The 19,622-nt window shown below is 42.4% G+C and overlaps 1 protein-coding gene across 5 annotated transcripts in view; it reads left to right on the forward strand.

Annotated features, from left to right (window-relative positions):
- Positions 1–2,995: 2,995 nt before the first annotated feature.
- DMXL1 (Dmx like 1) overlaps positions 2,996–19,622 on the forward strand; it is a 148,637-nt gene continuing 132,010 nt past the window's right edge. For all 5 annotated transcript variants that reach the window (XM_065406803.1, XM_065406804.1, XM_065406805.1 and 2 more), the window contains exons 1-2: positions 2,996–3,170; positions 18,983–19,108. In XM_065406803.1, coding sequence (XP_065262875.1) covers positions 3,084–3,170; positions 18,983–19,108 — 213 coding nt within the window. In that variant the 5' untranslated portion in view covers positions 2,996–3,083. The remainder of the gene's footprint in view (positions 3,171–18,982; positions 19,109–19,622) is intronic.

Genomic DNA, 19,622 nt, shown 5'->3' on the forward strand with positions numbered 1-19,622 from the left:
CCAATTCTCATTATTTTGTCCTGAGTCTCATGATAATTATTGTGGCCCCTAAAGCCCGAACTGAGATAAAAAAAATCTTTCCCCTTCAATAAGCCAAGACTCCTCTAAAGAAGGAACAAGAAGTAGGACTAAGTGTACTTGTAGGCTCTAAAGTTTTACATTGTTTTATTTTTGAGTGAAGTTATATAAGAAAATAGTTCTACATTTGTAAGTTCAACTTTCATGATAAAGAGATTGCACTACATTACTTGTATGAGGTGAATTGAAATACTATTATTTTGTTTCTTTTTTACAGTGCAAATATTTGTAATAAAAATAATAATATAAAGTGAGCAGTGTATACTTTGTATGCTGTGTTGTAATTGAAATCAATATATTTGAAAATGTAGAAAACATTAAAAAATATTTAAATAAATGGCATTCTATTATTAACAGTGTGATTAAAACTGCGATTCATCGCGATTAATTTTTTTAATCGCTTGATAACCCTAAGAAAAAGTAAGTTTCTAGCCTTCAGAGCTGTGGATAAAGCTTCAAAATGTGACCCTTGTATACTCTAAAGGCTCAAAAAGTAGGAGGGAAAAAAATCTAAATCTTTACATAATCTCGTGATTTTAAATTTTATGATTTTTGATGAGCCTGACTCATGATTTTTGAACATTTAGGGCTGGTCTACACTGGGGGGGGGGGATCGATCTAAGATACGCAACTTCAGCTATGAGAATAGCGAAGCTGAAGTCGACGTATCTTAGATCGATTTACCTCGGGTCCTCACGGCGTGGGATCGACAGCCGCAGCTCCCCTGTCAACTCCGCTTCCGCCTCTCGCTCTGGTGGAGTTCCGGAGTCGACTGAGACCGCGTTCGGGGATTGATTTATCGCGTCTAGACGAGACGCGATAAATTGATCCCCGATAGATCGATTACTACCCGCCGATCCGGCGGGTAGTGAAGACGTACCCTTAGTGTAGTCAATACTGTTTACTTATATTGGGGAAGTGAGATTGGTGTACATGATCACCACCATCACCTACTGCAAACCAGGCAAACTTTACATGTGCTCTAGTGTTTTTATTGTCTTCTATTGGTTGGTATAGACAGGTGCAATGTGACAGAATGCACCCCTGTATTCACACCCTACACATGCCTTGTGATGTATCATTTGAAAACTCATAATTTGCTGATCAGTAATATTATGGTAAAATGCATGTAGCAACATGATGTAAACTTATGAACATAAGTTGAAATCAAGACTGAAGTGTTTCCCAAATAAGTCTGGGAGAGCCCAGGGTTGGGGCGGCAGGGGGTGCGGGTGAGGTGGGGGGGAGAGCCCAGCGCTGGGGCAGCAGAGGGTGCGGGTGGGGGATGAGAGCCCAGGGCTGGGGTGGGGGGCAGCCAAAAATTATTTTGCTTGGGGCAGCAAAAAACGTAGAGCCGGCCCTGATTCTCGGGGAGGGGTCCTGACCTTGAAGTATGGTCAGTAATTATGTTGGAAGCATGTGGTGAGAAACTTAGCTTTAAATGTAATATAATTTGTTAAATTAGTCACTAGAAGGCATTGTTATCTTTATTTTCTTGTAACCATTTCTTACTTTTATGCCTCAATGCCTGTACTCCCTTAAAATCTACCTCTTTGTAGTTACAAAACTTGTATTTTTTATAAATCACTGTGTTTAAGTTTAAGTGTGTGGGCAACTCCATAGAAGGTGCTAAATTGGTGTATACTATTTCCTTAAAGGAATAACAGACTTAATATATTTGGACTGTTCAGGAGAGGGCTGGGCAGTACAAGATATGCATTTCTGGGGGGAAATCTCAGAGTGGGCTTGTGTTGGGGTTCCCCTGCAGTATAACCAAGGCTGGGGAGTGCCAAAATGTAACCCAAGTGTGACTGGCAGGCCACAGAAACTCAGAATGTGACTTGCGTGCTGGAAGGCTGTTTGTGAGCAGCGTCGGTAGGTGCTACTGCAGCAAGGTATTGTGAGGCACACAATGTTGCAGGACAGAGGTGACGCAGCCTCTCACTGGTCTGGATTGCAGCCCGATATGTTACAGCCCACCAGGCTCTTGGCAAATTACCAGAGATTCCACTAAGTAGGCAAAGTTCGAGTACCTCTGCTTCACAGCCTTTATTAAGGATATGGGTCTGAGCTGGACTGAAGTTACGTGATGACTCTGTATTACTGAATATTCAAATTACCACTATCATAAGTGGAAGGAAGCTCCCCAGGCTGCTTAGTAGCAAAGATCAACAATCTGGTCTAAAGATGGACACAACAGAAAACATTGTTTTCCATTTACATCCCTCCAATAGTTCCCAGGGCCCTTCTAGCAGCTGAGCTTTCAGTGTGTGGCAAATGGAATGAGAGAGACTTCAGACGTTCGGAAATGGGTTTTTAATAACCCTTCAAAGCACAGCAACAGCCGTCACTGACAGAGATACTTTCAAATCGCTCTGGCCGGTAACCCCTCTCACAATGAGCCAGGCTGGGTAAATCCACTGTCACTGTGCTTGTTAACCGCACAGGGCTGGAGAGAGCGCGTGCCGTGGTGACGCTCCCGTTCCGTCCCTTTAACGTGGCCCGCCTGGGCCCGCTCGCAGCTCTGGGGGAGCGGCGACAGCAGCATCGAAATCCCCAGTGAACATGCGCAGACACCCCATACGTACTTCCCTGCACAACCAGCCTTCCCTGACGTTCCTTTCTAGGTAAGTTTACTTCCACGCACGCGCAGAAAACACCCTTCACCGCACATTCAGTCCCGGGGTAGGACTGGCGCACGCGCCGTTACAGGAAAAACTATGACGTCACATGGAGCAGAGGCTCGCGATATTTCGTTTTCCTCCCGTTTCGCTGTTACCGGCGAAGGCGGTGAGCAAAGGGGGGGACTACGTGTGTGGCCCGCCCTGCGGGGAGGCGGGGTTATGAGGCCCCGCCCCGAGCTATGTGCTGCCGCCTTCGCCGCTTGCGGGACCTAGAGCGGCCGAGCAGCTGTGGTCCCTTCGCTGCCGCCCCGGGGGCCGGAGCATGAGCCTCGCGCCCGGGCGCCTGCAGTGAGGCCAGCCGGGCCCCGCGTTCTCTGCGCCATGAATCTGCACCAGGTGCTGACGGGCGCCGTGAACCCCGGGGACAACTGCTTCTCCGTGGGGAGCCTCCACGACCAGCCGCTCACGGTGAGTCCCGGGCCGGGCTGTCCCGACGTGCGCCCACCCCCTAGCGGGGCCTCTGCAGCCTGCCGGGCAGCCCCCCCAGCGTTCCCAGGACTACTCCCGGGTGCTGACCCCCCCCCCTTCGGGCCCCCTCGCTCCGTCCTGCCCTCCCGCTGGGGACGCGGCGACTCTTCTCCCGGTCCCATCCGCCCTGCACCAGGAACAGGGTGGCCTGAACTAGCCGGGAGCCAGGTCGCTAACTGGATGCGTCCGGAAGGGGTAGGATTGGCATGGGCTGGTTCAGGTGCACAGGGGACACATGACCCGAGAGGCGGGGGAGCAGCACAACGAGGCTGATGAGATCAAAGTGTGATGAGTAGGGGCGCTTCATTTCCTGCCGATAATATTATCGTACATTACAATAGCGCACACCCATGGTGTGCTAGGCACTGTCCACATACACACGCAGGATGACACAATACACAGTTTAAGGCCTATAGTACACCTGTTCAGAACTCCTATTGGAGGAGAAGTATTCACACCTTTTTTAAGATCATGATTAATGATGCTTGTGATGAAAAAGCTATAAGCAATAAGCCATAGTTAATATATATATATATATATATATATATATATATATATATATATATATATAAAAAGCAATGATATGTTAAAATACATGTCATATAGTGTATTTTAGAGATTTGCAAGTGTAAGTATGTGGTGCCTTAAGAAAGTGAATCTACATGTCAGATTTCATAAATGTCAACTTGAAAACATGACTAAAATATTTTAGAGTCCTTACACTGGCATAAGCTAACACTTGAGTTTTATTGCATTTTGAGTAGATGATGCTAAGGGCAACTCGACACTACAGCCCTACATCTGGGCAGTTGCACATCTGTATTGCATCTGGTGAAGACTTGTTATGCTGATAGGAGAGCCCTCTCCCGTCGGCATAATTACTCCATTTTGGCTAGAAGCAGAAGCTATGTTGTTTGGGAGAGCGTCTCTCACTGACATAGAGCTGGTGTGGACAGTGTGAAATTTGCGTTGCTTGGGGTGTGGGGGTGAGACTTTTTCACATCCCTGAGTGGGTAAGTTAGACTGCCTTAAGCAATAGTGTAGACCTGCTGTAAGAGATATATAAGAGGTCCTTGAGAGTGGCACAGAAAAAAACCCTTAAAGATAGAGCTATTTTTTAGCACACTTAAAGTTCAGCAAGGCACTTTTTTTTGCCATGTAGTAACTCTGAATTATGTTCTAAAATCTTGAAGTTAAATCTAGTATTTCTGAACTTCCTGTTTGCATGCACCCTGCTGCTGGAAAGTAACTGTGCACAGCACTTTAAGTATAAATTAGGCTTCTGTACAGTTTTTAATTTTTGTTAATAAGAAGGATTTTTCTCTTTATCCTTTCACTCTCCAAAGCCCACTATTTCACCCAGCCTTTATTCAATGGAGTGACTAGTTTTATTTGAGTTTTGTTTGTCTATAAACGTGAATAAGTATCCTCATCATAATAGACTATGGAGTTCAAAAGACTCAATCTTGAGTCTAAATTTAAACTATTCTCTTCTATTTCTCTTTTCTCTCTGGTTTGGCTCCCTCTTTCTTGGGGTGCCTCATCATCTGAGTATCTTATCCTCATTCTTTTCCTATCTTTTCACATTAAATGATGCTAGTGGTATTGTTGTTGTGCTTAAGTCTTTGGCTGGATGAAACTGTCGGGAACCTAGTCAGTTTTGCTTGGTACACAGTATATCAGAAGGGGCCCAAAGTAGAACTTAACAGATTTCTGTCAGTTTCGCTCTGGAGCAGCAGCACCCAAGGTAGTGCTATAAACTGTGGGATATCTTCAGTCTTGCACCCAGTTTAACTCACTGCCTAATCTGTTGGAGAGTGACTGCTAGACTTATTTTTAGTCTTTGTGCATAGTAGGCACACTTCTATGCTCCTCTGCTGAGTTTTTTTAACAAATACAACATTGGAAGACAAAATACTTGTTCACTATCTGACACCTTGATCCTGCAAGGAGTTCCATCTGGGGAACCTCTGCTGAAGTAATGGAGGCTCCATGTCATCACAGGAATTTTCCTGAGTAGTTGCAGATTCAGAACCTGCAAGTTGCTGCTCAAAAGAGGAAGTAATCAGAATAAAGCTTTGTTATAGACAGTCAGCTCAATCAGTTTCGAAAAAAAAAAAAGTTAAAAGTAGCTAACAGTACTACACCTGCTTTTGGATCCACCTTTCAGATTTTCCCATTTGTTTAAATGTTTTTCTACCTATTGTGGTGTGTGTGACTCACAAGCAGCATGAAACTGTACGTGAAAAACAATGTAATTTCCTTTACAGCAAAGCGCCATTAATTGTGCAAAGTAAAGAAGCGAGACAAATAGAGAATTTTCTTATCTTTTACTTATACTAAAGTTTAGATCTGTCTTGTAATAACATTAGGTTCCTTTTTTAAAACTTCAAGTTATCAGGATCACTTCCATAGAATGACTGCTGAGCAACTCTGTCCAGTATTGCAGCCTGTCTGATTAGAAGAGTGTTTAGAACTCTATAATGACCTGGAAGTGGTAGCTTTCTCTTGAGAGGGAGGAATATGCCAAACTGTACTGTTTTGAGTAATACTACCTTGAGAGACCTTTGTTTTCAAGAGCAGTTTTGACACAAATATAATCATAGGAATTTCTATATGTGTATTAAATCTTTTATATATTTGTGGTGTGCAGGAAAGCATATTATTAATGGAATTTTTAGCCAGTAGTCTCAAACCCGAAGAACAAAAATGTCCTTCATTGCTTTTTTTTTTTTTTTTTTTTTTGGGTGTGGTGGTGGTTCTCATGATGTACAACTTAATCAGATTTCTCCACACCTATTTGAATGAGTACAAAAAAGGTACTGTAAATAAGTTGAGTTGATCCCACTAGTTACTTTTCTACAAAGAAATGGCTGATCTTTCAATAGATGTACAAGGGTTGGAATATAAGCATTCTTCTCTCCTTAGTTATGTCACTACCAGTTAGTGCTTATACCATGATCACTTAGAAATGAAGAGTTAAATGTATGGGAAATATGAAACTTTACTTGAATTTTTAGTTAAACATTGAAAGTTTTTAAAATGTCATGCAAAACAAAATGAAAATAGCTGCAAATAGAAGTAGCTTACAAATGCTGTGGGTTTTTTGTACAACTTGTGTTTAGTCCATGGACAGTGTTCTTCTAACCCTTCCACTCTACCCCAATAAATCTTCATGTTAACTGTCAAAATAGAACAAGACGACTACCTATGTTGTTTAGAAGAGATTTCAGGAAAATGGCCTTGGCGATCATACAGAAGCATAAGTTCTAGTCAGTCTCAAGTTTGGACCTCCCTCATACTAGCAATACAAAAATGATATGGTAGTTGTGACTCAAACACCTGGACCCCCCGATGGATTATACTCTAGTTCATGGGTTCTCAATACAAGTCTTCATTGTATGCTCCTAGTGTTAGTGATTCAAAACCTACTAAGTTCTACTGAACATGAAGTTCTGAGCACTTTTTTGTTTGCAGTTGTCTTGCATGTGATAAGTGAGAATATATGCACCTTGGAACATGCTGTTTGCTGATGACTTAGTGATATATGCAGAAGATTAAGACTGTAAGCCAACTTTGAACAGTGGCAACATAGATTTGAGCAGGCTGGACTTCACTTTGGTCTTACCAACATTCACTCTATGAGAACTGAAGGAAGACTCAGCATAAAGGATATCCCTCGGCCCGTGCCGCTTCCTGCAGCCCCCATTGGCCTGGGACAGCGAACCGCGGCCAGTGGGAGCCGCGATCGGCCGAACCTGCGGACGCGGCAGGTAAAACCGGCCCGGCCTGCCAGGGTGCTTACCCTGGCGGGCTGCGTGCCAAAGGTTGCCGATCCCTGTCATGGGAAGAAAGCTTAGGGGGAGAAAGATAATTTAAATACCTAGAATTAGTGGTTGCTGACAATGGTGCCCTCCTGAGTGATGCCTGGTATTGTAGTAAAGTTGCTCAGTGCAAATGATAGGAGCTGACCCAAGTTCTTTGTGATTAAAAAAAAAAAATGCCAATAAGGTTAAGGGTGGTCAAATCACAGTTTTATACAATCCTAATGTGCAGAACAGGGACTTACCCATTTCTTTTCTAGTGACTGGCTATGTTGTCCAAATGAAGCTGTTGAGATGATAGGAAACGAAGTGATCTTGTAAGGGATCTAATAAAGGTTGCTCCAATTGAAGACAAGTTGAGGGAGGCTATGCTACGTGGATATGGGCATATCCAGCAGAGACTTGAGAACTATGTTGGTAAGATGTCTTTTGCAGGGATCTTCCCCTGGTTGTCTTCCATCAACGACCAAAGTCTTGGTATGTGGACTGGATATCGGTTGACATCGGAGAGACCAGTCTGCATTACGGCCTAGCATTCTATCATGAATTTTGGAAGAAGGCTATAAAAGTTACTGACCTAAAATAGGGAAGTGGCAAGAAAGGAGACAATTTGTGAAGCCTAATGTATATTTGCTATTTTTAGCTTCAGTACACTTAAGATGAAGCTAAAATACAGGGAGTATATACTATCATTGTTGCTACTAATTCTCTGTTGGTTTAGAGCCCACAAGTATGTAAGCCAACAAATAAGGCACTTCACTGAAACTTCACCGAACTGCTACCTACTTGGCTTTTTGTCACATCTGCAGTATTTGAGTTTAAAGCAACTTGACCTGTAAGTTTAAGTATTACCTCCCACACTCGTCATGGATGCTACTTTAATATCTGAAGCATTCTTCAGGGTGTTGTTCTGAATTGTGTAATCAATACTGTCACCACAGTCTTTGTTGAATGGCTTTGCAGATGTTTACTTATTTATTTTTGCTTTAGTGACTCTTACAGTCCTTTTAAAAAATCTTTATTCTGTGATAACTTGTACTTTTGTGTTGTGAGTTTATAGTTGTTGACTCTACAATGTATAAAAATAGTTTAAGCTAGAGTTTGGAGGAACTTGGAAGTTCTAATAGTCATTACAAAATTTCAGGGAAGTATAAAAAAGCAAATGACTTGGTAATATGCGTATTATATATTTCTCTAATCTAATGCTGGTACTTTACTGGAGAAGAAACTTCTGTTCCATTATGTTTTCTCTTAATTATTGGAATGGTCACTTAAAGAAAATATTGTTGGTGTGGCTCCATTTATTTAGTCATTTCTTTCAAAGATAAATTTTTACAAACTTGTTAATTTATTAATGTTAAGATGTCAGGTTTAAAATGTAATAAATTTTGGAAGAAAGAGTATGCTGTAGCAATAATATAATCTCATGAAATATTTTTTTATCACTAAAAAAAGACAGGTGATAAATGCTGCAAGGTAAATGTTTACTTTCTTGCCTGACATTGGGTATGAGGAGAAAAACATGAAATAAAAAATGTACATGTAATTACTATATGGTTGAGGAGAACCATTTAATAAATAGCCTTGCCTGAATTCTGTCCAATAGTTCTTCATCATGACTGAGCTTTGGAACATTAATGCTAGCTTCTTTGTGTTTTTGTGGAACAGAGACATTTTTAAACTTTCTGCCACACTTGGACTCATCTCTGGTGCAGGACAAGTGACAGTTTTAAGGTTCATTTTGTTCAGCCCAACAAAAATAGGTACTTCATGTTATTTGAAAGCACAATAGATAGGGGAATTCTGGTATAAAGCTTTGTTCCCAGTTCAAGTACAGTATATTTTAAAATCTTTACACTTTTACCTGCAATACCTTTTCAGTACAGTTCGGGGTTCCATTTAAAAAAAGGGGGTGGGGAGGAGAATCCTCCTTAAAGATATGTATAGTTGTTGTCTGGTAATTAAGGCAGGTTTTTTTACATGCATGTAAAAATTAGTAGCAATACTTGTAAAAACTCTTTTTTAAAAAGATAACATAGACACAATGCATGGCTTGGCATAAAGATTCTGTTGAGATTCTCCTGGGAATAACCTGTCTAACTGACTTGTTGCTTGTAACACCTTTACTTATCAGTCCCATACATGTGCAGGAAAGGAGCCTTTTATTTTGTGCACCATATTTCCTGATTTAGCAGAAATTAGTTGCTTTAGTAAATTATATTTTTTTAATGTGCAAATTCAGGGTTATAATTAAAAAAAAAAAAAAATCCTGCACATAATTCTTAACTCTTACAGATACGTGATTGTACCAATAGAAGATCTATTTTCTTATGTTTAAGGAGTTATTTAGGTAAAGTTTTCACTTTAGAAAAAAATAAGAATTTTGTAGCAGTTAAATTATTGGCTGTAATATCTTCTGTTAACAGTTCTGTAAAATTGCCTTAGTGTTATCTTCAAAGGAAAACATTTGCTAATCCTCTCTCAAACTTAGGATGCAGGGATAAAATAGCTAAAAGCTGGATAAGAAGCAAGTAGAAAGGAGGTGAAAATCCAATACCAGATGCAAATTCATTTCTCTCAGTCTTAGGTGCACAGAAAGAGGTTTAATTTTCTAAATCCAGATATGTGGTGGCAAGACATCAGCTAGTAAAATCCTTGTTTCCGTAGTTGTAACTGGTTTTACCCTGTTTGCTTTTGTTCGCTGGTTTTAAAAACATTGTTTAACATACATACCAAGAGCATGATAATGTCAACAATATCTGCTTGTTTCATTGCACAGACTACTCCACAAATAACCTAGTACATTTTAATCTTTAAAGGTGACTTTAACTTCCCAGATATAGATTGGAGGACAAGTGCTACTAATGATAGTAGGGCCAAGATTTTCCTGGATGGGATAGCTGAACCAACAAGAGGTGATGGCATTTTAGATTTAGTATTGTTGCGTAGCGAGGACCTCAAAGAAGAATTAGTTATAGTGGACAACCTTGATTTGAGTGATCATGAACTAATTCAGTTTCAACTAAATGGAAGGATCAACAAAAATAGGTCTGCAATTAGGTTCCTTGATTTCACCTAAACAAATACTTTGGGTCAGTTTTTAATAAGGGTACTGAGCTTCGGGGTGGTGACAGGGGGGCTAACGAAAATAAGGATGTGGAAGCTAAACTGAAACAGCTTAATGGGATCAAATTTGGGGGCTTGGATAATCGCCATCCAAGGATATTAAAGGAAATGGCACATGAAATTGCAAGCCCAACAGCAGGGATTTTTAATGATCTGTAAACTCGAGGGTCATACCCTATGACTGGAGAATTGCTACTATAGTTCTTTTTAAGAAAGGAAAAAAAGTGATCTGTGAAACTACAGGCCAGTTAGTTTGACCTCAATTGTATGCAAGCTTTTGGAACAAATTTTGAAAGAGAAAGTAGTTAAGAATATAGAGCTGAATGGTAATTGGGATAAAATAGAACATAGTTTTACAAAAGATAAATTGTGCCAGACCAACCTGATCTTCTTTAAGAAAACTGATGAATTTTTTTTTTAGACAAAGGAAATACAGTAGATCCAATCTATGTGGATTTCAGAAAGGCATTTGATACTATTCCCTATAAGAAATTATTAATTAAATTGGAGAAGATTAGGATTAATATGAGACTTGAAAGGTAGATAAGGAATTGGTTAAAGTGAGGCTACAGTGGGTCATACTGAAAGGTGATCTGTCAGGCTGGACAGAGGTTGCTAGTGAAGTTCCTCAGGGATCGGTTTTGGGACCAATCTTAATTAACATTTTCATTAATGACCTTGGCACAAAAAGCGGAAGTGTACTAATAAAATTTGTGGATGACACAAAGTTGGGAGGTATTGTCAATATGGAGGACCGAAATATTATACAAGAATTTCTGGACAACCTTGAAAACTAGTAATAGAAATGGGATGAAATTTAATAGTGCGAAGTGCAAGGGACTAACAACAAGAAGTTTTGCTATAAGCTAAGGACTTATCAGTTGGAAGCGACAGGAGGAGAAAGACCTGGGTGTATTGGTCAGTTGTAAGAGGACTGTGAGCTGTGAATGTGATATGGCTGTGAAAAAGGCTAATGGAATCCTAGGATGCATCAAGCGAGGTATTTCCAGTAGAGATAGGGCAGTGTTAGTACCATTATACAAGGCACTGGTGAGACCCCATCCAGAATGCTGTGTGCAGTTCTGGTCTCACATGTTTAAGAACAATGAATTCAAACTGGAATATGTGCAGAAAACCTACCTTATGAGAGTAGACTCAAAGAGCTTGGCTTATTTAGCCTAACAAAATGAAGGCTGAGGGAAGATATGATTGCTTTCTATAAATACATCAGAGGGATAAATACCAGGGAGGGAGAGTTGTTATTTAAAAGATAAGGGCCAATGTTGACACAAGAACAAGTGGTACAAATTGTCCATCAACAAGTTTAGGCTTGTAATTAGATCAATGTTTCTAATCATCAGAGGAGTGAAGTTCTGGAATAGCCTTCCAAGCAAGCAGTGGGGGCAAAAAACCTACCTGGCTTCAAGACTGAACTTGATAAGTTTATGGAGGGGATGGTAGGATGAGACTGACTACAATGGCATGTGGCCCATCTGCAACTGCTAGTAGCGAATATCCCCAATGGCCGGAGATGGAACACTAGCTGGAGAGGGCTCTGAGTTACTACAGAGAATTCTTTCCCAGGTGTGTGGCGGGTGGGTCTTGCTGACATGTTCACGGTCTAATTTATCATCATATTTGGGGTTAGAAAGGAATTTTCCCTCAGATCAGATTGGCAGAGACCCTGGGCGTTTTTCACCTTCCTCTGTAGCATGGGGTCTGGGTCACTTGCAGGTTTAGACTAGAATAAATGATAGATTCTCTGTAACTTGGAGTCCTCAAATTGTGATTTGAGGATTTCAGTAACTCAGCCAAACATTAGGGGTCTATAACAGGAGTGGGTATGTAAGGTTCTGTGGCTTGCAATGTGCAGGAGGTCAGACTAGATGATCATGATGGTGACTTCTGCTCTTAAAGTCTGAGTAATATTTCTAGATTACATTCCATATACATATGCTGATAAAGGTACTTCCTCTTTTTGGAAAACTGTATGAAAACTTTATGCTTATTTGTAATCTGTGATTTACAAATTACCCCATCACTTCATTGTGATAATTATTATAATCCCAGAAAAATATACCAGGGAGCTAGTTGTTGTTTGGGGACCTTTGTGTGCTAGCATAACGCAATCAGGATTGAGGCTTTGTGGTGGGTGTTATACAGATGTACAGTCCTGCCATTAAGAGCTTGTATCAAGACTGAATCAAGGGGTGGGTGTAGAAGAGAAGGAAAGAGAGAAAAGTTGCAATAAAAGGAATGTGACGTTACGCATACTTATTACATATCTATTTGTAAATTATAAGTAGACTAGAGATACTAAAGTCTCTGCAGGCCACCTGCTAGTGTCAGGAGTAAGGTCCTGCAGCTAGCCTGCTTACCTGCTAGCTTAACACCCCTCCCACCCCCAAGCAGTCTAACAAGCAAACCTGGGCCCCAGTCGGGCCACCTGATTGGCTAAACTGTCCAATTGGCTCAGGGGATCAGCAGGCCTTCTCTTAAGATCAGCAAAAGTAGCAGAGTGCTGACTTCTCAAAGCATTCATCCAAGGTCACGATAGCCGTGGCCCCTGGAATCCCCCACTCCAGGTAACTTAGCTCTGACCCTCAACTCCAATTTCAGACTACCGATTCCTGCTCTAACCACGAGGCATGAGTGCCCATATTCCGGTCTTTGACAGCTAACCATCATCAAGTGGTAGTTTACTGTAGTACTCCGAGTTAAAGGCCAGAAAGGAACACTAAATCATCTAGTCTAACATCCTAGTCTAATATCACAGGCCGCCAACATCACCCAGCATCCACACGTTAAAGCTGGTTTTGTTTCACTTGTTAAAGGATTATAACCCACAGGAGTGGGTTGTCATTTTAGAGGTATAATAGCTGATTTATGGAGGGATTTGGTAAGAGTCTTCCATGCTGCAACATGTCTTCAGCCCTTCTTCCATATACAATTGTGGAAGAAGCCAGTCTCCATCTCCCCGTATATTTCTGTATTTGGCAGAGTGGGAAAGGATGAAGCAGTAAGATGCAACAGTGGATAGGTGGGAATAGAGCCTGTTGCAGTTCCACTTGAACAACAATTTTAGATGGGCAAAACTTACTTTTTCACTCTCATTCTGAAAAGTGGCTGAATAGTGTTTGTTAAACATATCCGAAAAAATTGTCTGAGGCAAGCAACCAGCATAAAAAAAATCAGCCTAAATGGTTGAAATTTGCCAAACTTTCAAGCAATTGAAAACAAGGTCTTATTATGGAAAGTATTGGGCACCCTTTAGGTTTTGCTACTCGCATTATCTATAATAGTACCACCCTTGTTTAAATTTAGATGTTATTGAAAAGTAAAAGCTCTATGTACATGTATATTATATTTGCAATAGTTTGTAAAAAATTAACTAGTTAAAACAAAATGTCTGAACAGCAAATATAATATTCTGTAATCCTTGTATTATGCTTGTATGTGGCTTCTCCCTTGGAAATGCAAGTCTGATACTTATGAAACAGGGAAGTTCTGCCTATAGCTCCTCAAACTAACAGTTCCTAGAATTAATGGATAATTCCTGCCAATAGAACAGACTGTCACAAATCTAGCTTTGGTGCTGTTAAATTAGATGATCTCTGATTATGGCTTGTTACTACTTGGAAAATTACTATTCTGTGGCTAGACACTATGGTGTCAGCCACCCTAGAGAGTCTCATAGATAGGACTGTAATGTACTGTTAATTAAGGCAGGCAGCGAATGATTTAATTCTCTCTGAGTCTTGAAGAGTTTAAGCATAGATGTACTGTGTAGAAAGAATGCCGTCTTAAATCTGTTAATAAATTTAGGATATTCTTCTCCCTACTCATTTTAGCTTTATCCTCTTCCAGAGTAGTTGGAGGGGTGTAAATAGATATTTCTCAAGTCAAAACTAAGTTCTCTTAACTAAATAATTACGGCATCAGATGTTTCCTACACAGTGTACTGGTTGGCATCTTCCAAGGAGCAAAATACTCCATATGTGGTGGCGTCAATATTCATTTTTTCCTATTAAGTTTTAAAGTTTACCACAGGTCTTTGCACCCCTTTTTGTACATTCTTATGGTTCTAAAGTACAGAACTGCTTTGCTCAGAACTATCTGTTACTCTATTAGATGTCTTAAAGTATGCTCTTTGTCACATCTACATAACCAAGCATGTGGGTATTCATTCTTTTCCTGCAGTTCTTGAGACAGACCAGACCTATGGGTTACTGGCACATGAGTAGGGTCTGTTCATCAGGAGATAGGGTTGTTTTGCTTCCAGCAGTCTTAGACTTGTTCTAAAGTCCCTCAAGTTTTTGTCACGTCTGGCCCTACGATTTCTTTTAATTTGTCTCTTTGAGGTACAGGAGTGTCCTCCAGTCAGATTGATGTGGGAAGACAAAACAAAGCATGAGGCAGAAGATGCTTCTGAGCAGTGTTCTTCCAAAAGTGTGTAGAAGATTATTTCTGCTTGTCTGGGACAAATTCCTCTTAAATGTGCTCGAGTCTCTCCTTTCAGGTGTTCATTTCAACCTGTTAACAAGGAGCAGCACTGGAAGTAATCTTTTATGCTGAGCAATATTCTAAGGGGAGGCAAGTTTAAGCCACCTCATGTTACTGTCAGCACTGCATTCGTTGGTGCTTTTTGAAACATACATAGAGCAGAAGACCACTGCACTGCAGCTTTCACTTGACTAGATCAGCATCATGCACTCCCTGCTTTCAGATAAATGTTGGTGAGTGCAGAGTAGTTCAGTACTACAGATAACCCTCTTTGGCAGTACTTGCCACCTGCCCCATCAACCAGACTATGGCATAACTGTAGCTCCTCCAAACAGGTCTCGTCAAACTAAGACAGCAATAGTAAAGGAACGTCAGAGGCCTGTCACCAGCAGAGCTCCCCTGTATGTGTCTGTTAGTCAAGGGGCCAAAGAACAGAGTACTCCTACCTACACATTTGGCACCGTCAGCTTTGTGGTTAGTCAGACTCTTGGGAATGAATACTGCCCCATCAGCTTCACTATACAACAACCAAATAGTAGGGTCTTCCAAGAGCTGAGAGGCTGAAGACTTTTCTCTTTATGGTAATTGGCAACCGCTTTCTCAAGGCCTTGTCAGCCACTGGTTCTTTGGGACCAGCCGTCTTTGGCTAGGCGCAATCATGCCAATATAGGGCTTACTCCTACTGTGAGGCTAGCAGAAGGTTTCAAATGTGTGGTATGTGCCAATCAATGTAAATTTTGAATGGCAGAGAAAGTACGTTGACCTTGGTCTTACACTGAAAGCTATTATAAAGATGCACTTCAACATTATATTTGATTCTCAATAATAATAATAATAATTAGGGCTGTCAAGTGATTAAAAAAAATCACCATTAAAAAAATCACGATTAATCATGTGATTAATCGCACTGTTAATAATAAATACCATTTATTTAAATATTTTGGATGTTTTCTACGTTTTCAAATATACTGATTTCAGTTGCAACACAGAATACAAAGTGTACAGTGCTCACTTTATATTTTTGATTACAAGTATTTGCACTGTAAAAAAAAAATAGTATTTTTCAATTCACCTAATACAAGTACTGTAGTGCAATCTCTTTATCATGAAAGTTGAACTTACAAATGTAGAATTATATAAAAAAAAAACTGCATTCAAAAATAAAACAAGGTAAAATTTTAGAGCCTGCAAGTCCACTCAGTCCTACTTCTTGTTCAGTCAATCGTTCAAGTCTGTTAGCATTATTTCCTGCAAATGTAGCCCGCTTCTTGTTTACAATGGCACCTGAAAGTGAGAACAGGCGTTCTCATGGCACTGCTGTAGCCAGCATCGCAAGATATTTACGTGCCAGATGCGCTAAAGATTCATCTGTCCCTTCATACTTCAACCACCATTCCAGTGGACATGCGTGCCTGCTGATGACGGGTTCTGCTCGATAACAATCCAAAGCAGTTCGGACTGACGCATGTTCATTTTCATTATCTGAGTCAGATGCCATCAGCAGATGGTTGATTTCTTTTTTGAGGGTTCGTGTTCTGTAGTTTCCGCATCGGAGTGTTGCTCTTTTAAGACATATGAAAGCATGCTCCACACCTCACCCCTCTCAGATTTTGGAATGCACTTCAGACTGCTATAACATGAAAAATATGGCAGAATGCGAGTAAAACAGAGCAGGGGTCATACGATTCTCCCCCGAAGAGTTCAGTCACAAATTTAATTAACGCATTATTTTTTTTACGAGTGTCATCCGCATGGAAGCATGTCCTCTGGAATGGTGGCCGAAGCATGAAGGGACATACAAATGTTTAGCATATCTGGCACGTAAATACCTTGCAATGCCGGCTACAAAAGTGCCATGCAAATGCCTGTTCTCACTTTCTAGTGACATTGTTAATAAGAATCCACCAGCATTATCTCCTGTAAATGTAAACAAAATTGTTTGTCTTAGCAATTGGCTGAACAAGAAGTAGGACTGAGTGGACTTCGTTTTGTTTTTGAGTCCAGTTATGTTAAAAACAAACAAACACCCTACATTTGTAAATTGCACTTTCACGACAAAGAGATTGCACTACAGTACAGTAACTCCCCACTTAACGTCCTCTCGCTTAACGTTATTTCGATCTTACATCCCTGCTCAATTACAGAACATGCTCCATTTAAAGTTGTGCAATGCTTCGCTATAACGTCGTTTGGCTGCCTGCTTCGTCCACAGTTGTCAGCCCCCCATCAGCACCCCTTACCCCCCCCACCCCCAGTGCCTCCCGCCTGCAGGAGACCCTGCGGATCAGTGCCTTCCCCCTCGCCTCCTGCCCGCGGCAATCAGTTGGCTTGCGGCGTTCAGCGGTGAGGGAGGAGTGAGGACTTGGCGCGCAGGCTCCCCCTGCCTCCCGAACACCACAAGCCAGCTGACTGCCGTGGGCAGCAGGCAGGGAAGGGAGGGGGAGCCTGCATGCTGAGTCCTCGCTCCTCCCCCCTTCCTCCTGCCCCCTGAACATTGCAAGCCAGCTGATTGCCATGGGCAAGAGGGAGGGGGGAGGAGCGAGGACGTGGCGCACCTCCCCCCTCCCTCCCCTGCCTCCTGCCCACGGCAATCAGCTGGCTTGCGGTGTTCAGGAGGCATGGGAGGGAGGGGAAGCCTGTGCGCTGTGGCCTCACTCCTGCTTCCTGAACGCTGCAAGCCAGTTGATTGCTGTGGGGAGGGGGGAGGAGTGAGGATGCGGTGTGCAAAGTAAAAAGGGGGGGAGAAGAAGAGGGTTAAGGGTGGAGGCTTGGGGGAAGGGGTGGAGTGGGTGGGCCGAGGGTTGAGCCCCCTGCCGCTTGCAGAGTATGGGAAGCTGCTGCTGCTGTGCAACGTGCTTCTCCTAGCCTACAGCACCTTCAGCCTCCTTGCCTGCCTCATTGTCTCCAGTGCCAGTGGGCTGTGCCTGTGTGGGGTAAGTCGGGGGCACCTCCCCACTGTAATACTGTACTGTACGGCAAAAAAAAAATTCCCTGGAACCTAACCCCTCCATTTACATTCATTCTTATGGGGAAATTGGATTCGCTTAGCATCGTTTCCCTTTGTCGCATTTTTCAGGAACGTAACTACAACGTTAAGTGAGGAGTTACTGTACTTGTATGAGGTGAATTGAAAAATACTATTTTTTATAATAATCTTAACAATGGAGTTAACGAACGTATGAACATAGTGGTAAGACAGTGGTGCATCTACAATTCACAGAAAGGATATCCGAGTGGTGTTGCTTAGTGTCATATGCAGTTGAAGTGGAGAAAGGTCATTGTTCATGAGAGTAGCTATAATATGGGACTAAGAGGAGGAGCTTTGTAAAGCTATATCTATAAAGCAGTACAGTAGAATCCTGTATATCCGACCCTCCATTATCTTACTCTCTGTATTAACTGAACAACCAGCGCACATAGGTCCAGAAGCAGGCAGTCTCTCTTGTGGCCGCGAGACAGCACTGCAGCCTCATACTTCCCCAAGGCTCTGCCTGTTCACTCCATTTCCCCCCTCTCTCCATCACTCGCTCCCCCCTCTCACTTTCACTAGGCAGGGGCTTGGGGTGTGGGAGGAGGTGCAGGCTCTGGGCTGGGGCTGAGGGGTTCGGAGTGTGGGAGGGAGCTCCAGACTGGGGCAGGGGGTTGAGGGGCAGGAGGGGGTGCAAGGTGAAGGCTCCAGCCGGGAGGCACTTACCACAGGCAGCTCCCGGTTGGCAGCGCAGTGGGGCTAAGGCAGGCTCCCTTCCTGCCCTGCCCCCACACCACTCCTGGAAGCGACTGGCATGTCTCTGCGGCCCCTGGGTGGGGGGGCAGGCAACTCCGTGCGCCACTGCTGGCCCTGCCCCCCAGCGCCAACCCCTCCGGAGCTGCGGGGGCAGTGCTTGCGGCCCTGGGCAGGGGGCAGCGGGTCTTCACGTGCTGCCCGCACCCGCAAGTGCCACCCCCGCGGGGTAGATGCGGAGTCAGCACTGCGGGGTGAGGGCAGTGCGTAGAGCAGCCTGCTCCCCTCTCCCACCTGGGCCTCGGAGACATGCTGCCAGTCGCTTCTGGGGCCAGGGCAGGCAGGGAGCCTGCCTTAGACCTGCTGCGCTGCCGGACTTTTAACAGACGGAGATCGCGATCGACTGGTTGGTGACCACTGGTCTACATGAATGATGATGAACCAAGGATAGCTTCTATAAAGAAGTGCATCAAAAGGGATAGCTGTACTTTACTGATTTATCTTCATATAGTATCTAGAAGTGGTGGTATTAAGTAGTTGTAGATTTTCTGTAACTCTTGTTTTGTTTCTTTTTACAGGCTTATGCATCAGGATGTGATATTGTTATATTGGGGACTGATTTTGAAAGATTACAAATAATCCCTGGAGCAAAACATGGGAATATTCAAGTTGGATGTGTGGACTGCTCAATGCAGCAGGGGAAGGTATGTAGTGATGTTACTAATAATGCTCAGACCACGTTGTAGTGTTAATTTATGGGAGGGATCACCACATAATAGTGCTTTCCAGGTAGTTACAAGCTCACAGTTTAAGCACAAACGAGTAGACAGCGGTCAAGGGAATAACAATAGACAAAACTTAATTTACTGAATTCACTGTAGGCAGCATAGCAGAAGTGCCTCTCAAATAAAGAATTAATGGCATTCGGGGAGAGGGACCTTGCAAATTTGCTCAGGAGGATTGTACAATGCATAGGTAGCTGCATGGAAGAAGGCACAGAGGGGATTGTGAAAATCTGACAAGTTGAGGAGGTTGTGAGTATTGGCGAAGGTCCTGTTACATATGTGTGTGTGTGTGTGTATATAGATAGATATAGATATATATAATATATACACATGCTAACTTCATGTTCGTATGTATGTGAATATGATGCTATGGTGCATAAGCAACACAGAGATTTGTATTACCAGCAGAGCGTTGACAGGTTGGTAAAAGGAG

The sequence above is a fragment of the Emys orbicularis genome, chromosome 6, assembly GCF_028017835.1.
Source record: "Emys orbicularis isolate rEmyOrb1 chromosome 6, rEmyOrb1.hap1, whole genome shotgun sequence".
Taxonomy (NCBI): Eukaryota; Metazoa; Chordata; order Testudines; family Emydidae; genus Emys; species Emys orbicularis.